The sequence below is a fragment of the Chaetura pelagica genome, unplaced genomic scaffold (assembly GCF_000747805.2).
Source record: "Chaetura pelagica isolate M959 unplaced genomic scaffold, ChaPel_1.0 scaffold344, whole genome shotgun sequence".
Classification (NCBI taxonomy): Eukaryota; Metazoa; Chordata; class Aves; order Apodiformes; family Apodidae; genus Chaetura; species Chaetura pelagica.
Genome location: NW_009953098.1, coordinates 4,112,655 through 4,118,923, shown reverse-complemented (window position 1 = coordinate 4,118,923; position 6,269 = coordinate 4,112,655). Strand labels below are relative to the sequence as shown.

The 6,269-nt window shown below is 36.1% G+C and overlaps 1 protein-coding gene across 1 annotated transcript in view; it reads right to left on the bottom strand.

The window, feature by feature from the left end:
- Nucleotides 1-2,637: 2,637 nt before the first annotated feature.
- The window catches only part of MTM1 (myotubularin 1), a 28,202-nt gene continuing 24,570 nt past the window's right edge, over nt 2,638-6,269 (bottom strand). The window contains exons 12-14 of the mRNA XM_009997101.1: nt 5,945-6,058; nt 5,420-5,596; nt 2,638-3,118 (exon numbers count right to left, since the gene is read on the bottom strand). Coding sequence (XP_009995403.1) covers nt 2,951-3,118; nt 5,420-5,596; nt 5,945-6,058 — 459 coding nt within the window. The 3' untranslated portion in view covers nt 2,638-2,950. The remainder of the gene's footprint in view (nt 3,119-5,419; nt 5,597-5,944; nt 6,059-6,269) is intronic.

Here is a 6,269-nt window from a genome sequence, read left to right as displayed (position 1 = left end):
ATGTTAAGGTCTGTTCCCCCGCAGCCGCGGTGGAAGGAGCCGCCGGGAGTGCGAGGTCTGGTCAGTCCTATAAACCTGTTTTTCTCAAGCACGACACAAAACGCTCACTGCGAGACAGAAAACTGAAGTCAAGGCCAAGTTTAAAACCACATCAAAAGGAGGTAGTACACACAGCGTTGCGGGGTACAGCCATAACCGGGGTGCTGGGGGGGAAGGCACAGACACATCAAGAAGGCATCCAACAAATACACTTCTTAGATAAGCAACTGAAGCCCAGAACAAAAACTGGGTCACCTTTGGGGACCGCAGAAGTAAGGATACAGAAATGAAACACCTGAGAATGTTCCAAGATGCTATTTCGTTCTAGATGTGGTGCATTTATTGCTGTTGGTGTTCACAGCCCAGCGCCGCTTTTTCATCCCTCCTGGGAAAGGCACTCAGTGCCTGGAACTCCCCAGTTCATCCCCACAAAAGCTTCCCAGGTTTGTTCTTGGTGCCACAGCTCCAAGAGGGAACAGAAGGCAGGGAAGGGGCTGGAATGCAGCACAGGTACAGCACAGAAGGACAGCCTGGATCATGCATTTCAGTGGAGAGAGGAAAAGTTTTCAGTTAACACTGATCAGTTTGTATGCCTGCCTTCACAACAACTTTAAAGTAGTAATTTTCAGAAAGTACTGAATTAAAAACACCCCTATATTTGCCTAGCATTGCCATGTAAAAATAGAATTAAAACAAGTATCTCATCTGTTAACTTGAAAAAAAATCCAAGCTCACACGGAGCTATGTTAGAGCTTCAAGACTGAAATTCAACTTAAGCAGTAATATGAATAATGGTATATATGTAATGAAGTGCAGAAAGATCCTTTCCATTATATTACACTTTCCCAAATGCAATAGGTTATCATGTAGTGTTTACACAGTAAAAACTATTAGTTTTTCTGAACTTCTCCACAGTGCTCAGAGATGTCACCAACGCGTTCAGCTCGAATACAGACATTTTAAATAGTCTAATAAAAATAGCTTTTTTTTATAAACCACAAGTAGAAGGCAAATATACTGGAGTATGCATAGCTTTCAAAATGTAAAGTATATCATTAGAATCTGAGTATCCTTCTTCATTTATCTGACACAATACACCTTATTTACCTTGACAAGATTTTGGGACAATGATGTTTTGGAAACACGTACTGAAGAACATTAATAGGAGAATGACATTTAGAGGACAAAAATAGGTAATATAAATCATGTGTATTTAGCACACATGTGCCATATGCTCTGAGCTTCCCTGAAAAACAATAGTGCAATTCAGTGTATATACTGAATTAAATCAAGAGGTGGTACACTTTTATTCCTATGAAAAAACATTGTTCTCATAATATTCAGATGTCCTCTAAACTTTGCCTTACTTTATGGAATTATAGCTTTAAATTTAGTTTTCATATGCAAAATATTTACACTTTATAAACCTGCACAATTTCTAATAAACCATATTATATATACTTACACAAAACTTAATTTATATATAAACCTATTTTATCTTGCAGATCAAAACTCACCACATGTACAATAATTTACAATGACAGAAGCTTCAAGCATCAAAACATGTCCTTTAAAATAACAATATTAGAGTCCTCTACAGATTCTGAACTGGACTATTTCCTGGATTGCCTGAATATCATGAAATTTCTGTGAGCATGCCAAATGTTAATTAAATATTAAGTAGCAATGGTTTGCGCTATCATAAAAAATGCTTGCAAGTATTTAAAAAATACCTGAAATGAACAAATTAAAGGTTTACAAGAAGCCTCTGAAATGAAGGCTTGAAACTAGAATTCATTGGAAGATTCAATGTAAGTGCACACACTGTAGATAAATCTTCTATACTGAAGTCTCCTAAGTACTTGAGAATAAATTCCTTGAATAAAAGTTAAACAGTAAGCTGTAAATGTACAAATTTTCAACAATATTTGTAGCTGAAAATTTTTTACCTACTTTGGTATAAAAGCTCCTTCAAACAGGCACATTTGTTTTAGAAGAAAAGCACAGGCTTTAATTATAGAATACTAGGTTGGAAGGGACTTCAAGGATCATCTGGTCCAACCTTTCTTGGTAAAAGCATAATACTGTGGCTATTGCTGGACATTTAAACAATGTCTCTGTGGGCCTGGTTTGAATGATATGCAAGTTCTTTAGAACCATGTTATACTATATTAATCCAAAGAACCAATAGTGTCAGCAGTGATCATTTGTAATATGTTTTAGTGGTGAACACTTAGCCAAACCAGGACTTCTCAGAATCCAGTACAATTGTAATTCATTTCCAAAAAAATAATTTACAAGAAAGAATATTTTTCTTTTATTTTTCTATCTACTAACTTATTTGAACTTTTGAGTTAGAAGCATATCAGTGAAATCCCTTCCATATTTTTATTTTGAAAAAGGAAAATGTGAAATTCTCAGGTAACCAGAATATTTCAATACTTCTCTCTGAAATCTTACAAAAGAATTTGTTTTTATCTCATTAACTCCACACGTGTTCCTAACAGGAATTCACACATACCTAATTTTCCACAATGTGAGTGTTCCTATTGCCACTAATGTGGCATGACATGTAAGACTGCACATGAATTTCCTACAATGTAATAAATTAAAGCATTCTTATGAAAATAATAAATCAATTTCATTTCAATTGTACCAGACTTTCCAAAATAGCTCTTAAATCCCTCCATAATTAGAAGTTTATTAATAATGTTCCCAGTCCACAGATTCTGAAAGGCACGTAACTGAAGAACTGAGTTTCCTTGTTCTGAAGTCCTCCTCAACTGAAGACAGTCTAAAATAATTTGTTAGGCCAGTCTAATGTAAGGCATTAAAAATATTCCTCTTTATGCTATAGATCTATGTTAAGCACCACTTGCTATTACAGTATGGGAAGAAGCCAACATTTTCTTCAAAAATGTGTTTGTACTTGGGACATCATTTGTGAGGGAGATGCTGACGAGGTTGATGAATTGGCTATCTTAGAATTATTTGTGATCTGTAGTTCTTCAAGTCTCCTCATGTAATCATCACGTAATGCAAGGAGCTCCATGTAACGCTGCTCCACTGGATTTGGCTGCTAGAAAGAGATCTGTATTAGTCTTATCACTTCAGTCCAACTACTTCTACACCGTCTGACTGCTGTAGTATTTGTATTTTCCTGACATCATTCAGTATTTGCAGTTTCCAACACATGTAACAAAGTTGCAACTACAAGAAACAAATAGTTCTATAATGCAAAAGTACTCTGCTTTCCTGTTGTTCTTATCCAAAGAAAATGCTTACACTAAACAGTTCTTCTTACCACAGTTAAATCAGCCATCACTTCCTGGAGCATATGGACCTTTTTTTCTTAATATCTAGTATTGTGTAGAATTCCTTGTCTGAAGCTTTTCTCTTCTTGCCTCATTTAAAAGGTTTAAGATTCCAGAGTCTCACTAATTTCCCTAAAAAGTGTTTAGCCAGACTGACTGTTTCAGCTACACTGATGAAATCCATGTCTTCAGATTAAATAACTTTGCCTTACTGATGAAATTTAATTTATTTTTAATAGTAAATTTGCAACTCTGTGTAAATAAACCAGTGAAATAAATGTAAAATTGTATGGGTGAATTTCTGAAAGTAAACCTAAAGGTGTTCAGTGCTCACAGAAAAAGTATCTTAACTGTTTCCAGTCGATGCTTAGCCTTCTTTTTCAGATAGAGTATTGAAACAAACGGAAAAGAAGCCTGACCAATGACCAAGCCAGACACAAAGGCTAAAGTTACCTTCAGCTGTGTATGCCTGTCAAGACGTTGCTGCTGTTTCACACTTAACTGCTTGTAATTAAGAGCTATTAGCAGTACAGTTTCAGGAGCAAATGTGAATGCCTCACCAGTTCAAAACCAGCTGAACCAGCACTCTTAGGTACACCTCTCACTGTGCACCTGAGATGAGGGCAGCAGTGAATACTGAAGCAACTGTGGATGTTGGATCAATGACTAAAGGTAATTACTAAGATGATTAGAGATGTAGGGTTAAAGACATTACCAGTGACAGACCAGACTCTTCATTAGACTGAAGTCTGATGTGGAACATGCTTCTAGCTAATGGCACTAAGAAAGGTTCAGGGCACATGCTCACTATTCAGTTGCTTAAGTCAAGATGAAGCATAAGTTTTGTGCACAGCAAAAAATTGTTCCATTTTGTATATAAAGATGGTGAAAATGAGGGACCAGTAGCAGCAGCATAGAAGATTATTCACATGGGTTTGCATTTCTAATAAGAAACTCCTGCCAAAAACCTTTCTTGAATAATGGCAAAGCGCATTTTTAAGTAGATTTACAGCTAATTTGCATGTCCTATAATCCTTCATTTTCTAAAATAAATCTCTCAATTCACCTTTTGCAAAATGCCTTCATCTTTCACAGCAAGCAACAAAAGCTTTAGAACTAGAACTTCAAATTACAACAGGCAAAGTACTTGTATGAAAATACAACAAACTGTTTGGCTTTCTTGCATCCTCTAAAGTGTTGTAAATAATACAGGAGATCAGCTGCAGAAAAGGAAGTGCATGGCTTGAAAACTCCCGATTCATTCCAGGAGCTGGCTTGCAAGACTGCTTCTGTCAACAAAACTGTGCCTCTATATTTTCTACTCAAAACTCCACAACTTAAAGAGGACAAACAAGTCTCTGTACACTATCTTTACATGCTGAGACTTCTAGCAAAACTGTAACAAAGACTGAGTGTTCGTATATTAAACATTAAAAGCACAGAACTGAACTATTTGATAATTTGATAAAAGCTTTTCTGGGTTTCCTATTTGTATAATTTTCATAACAGTTTTCATCCATCAGTGACAAAAGGTAAACAATGTTGGCTCATCGAAGTTGTATATACAAAAAACCCACCATAAGCCATCAATACCAATAGCAGTTTTGAAAGAGACAGGACCTAACAGGTCATCTTCATTTGCAGAAGACTTCATACTCTCTCTCAGAAAAAGGAGAAAGACTAAGGAAATGCAACTGAGCGTATTTGTGATGCTAATGCTCTAACTTTTCAGGCATCACTAAGCCTGATTTCTAAGCATTGTCACTCACCCTTTAGTAGCTTCAAATGCTCTTAAAAAGTGGTCCCCCAGCAGCTTTCCCCAAGAAAAGGGGCTAGAAAGAGCTTGAGGATGACTTGATACTACTAAGCAGTGAAATAAGTTCAGTTAACTAAATAAATAAAAGGAGAGAGAATTGAATAATCCTTTTCACTTTTTTCTCCAACCTTACAAATACAATACTACAAACCTAACTAGATTGCAGGCAGTACTCTACAAGTGGGTTACGACACAAAATCCTATTTCCAAAGTCTAAAAGCATTTTGTACATTGCAAAGAAATGACTTACTTGCTGCCGAATTCTTGGGTTCCACCTGATGTAGTAACTGACCCAGAGCTCCAAGTGGCGCATGCTGGCTACCGGGTAGAGTGCTCGATTTAGCTCTTTAGTGTAAAAAGGATTGGTGTATTTAGACTTTTCACTGTTTATCAGAGACCACAGTGATAATGTTTTCTCAGTCACTTTCTAAAAAGAAATTGAAATCAGAACAAAATCAAGAAACTCATCACAGACATAGTTACATGCTAAAATTAATACACTTCTGATTTTCTTAGAAGCATAAGTTACTGTATTAGAAATATTCCAAAATCAGTGCTTGACAATTATCTTAGTGACTGCTTTAAGCTTTGGTAGCTTAAGTTTTTAAGCTACCAAAACCAAGGAATTCACCATGCAACTATTCCACAAGAAGAATAAAGGCAATTCAAATCACTATCATATAAGGAATATAACCAATACAATATAACCAAACCTTTTTGTAATCATCTATAGGCATGACAGCAATTCAATTAAATAACCAGTGGTTTGACTAACCTCTTTTTCTCTCAGAGACTCACTGTTGTATAAGAAAGTACCAAACCGGCAACTGTACAAGTGATCCAGGATTGTAATCAAGAACAGCTCATTGAATTCAAAGGCTGTAGGAAACTAACAGAGAAGAAAATTATTGACATTGTAAAAGCCAGGAGATGCACACACCCTAGGAGGCTAAAAGCAGCATTAGAAGCCTGAACACATCTACAAATTATTACAAATATAATAGTTTCATATGGAAGCTCAGATGTTATGTGGTGTTCAGCTTTCTCAAACTAGTCACTGAAAAGAACTCTCCTAAAAATGTTCTGCCTTTAACTTCTAA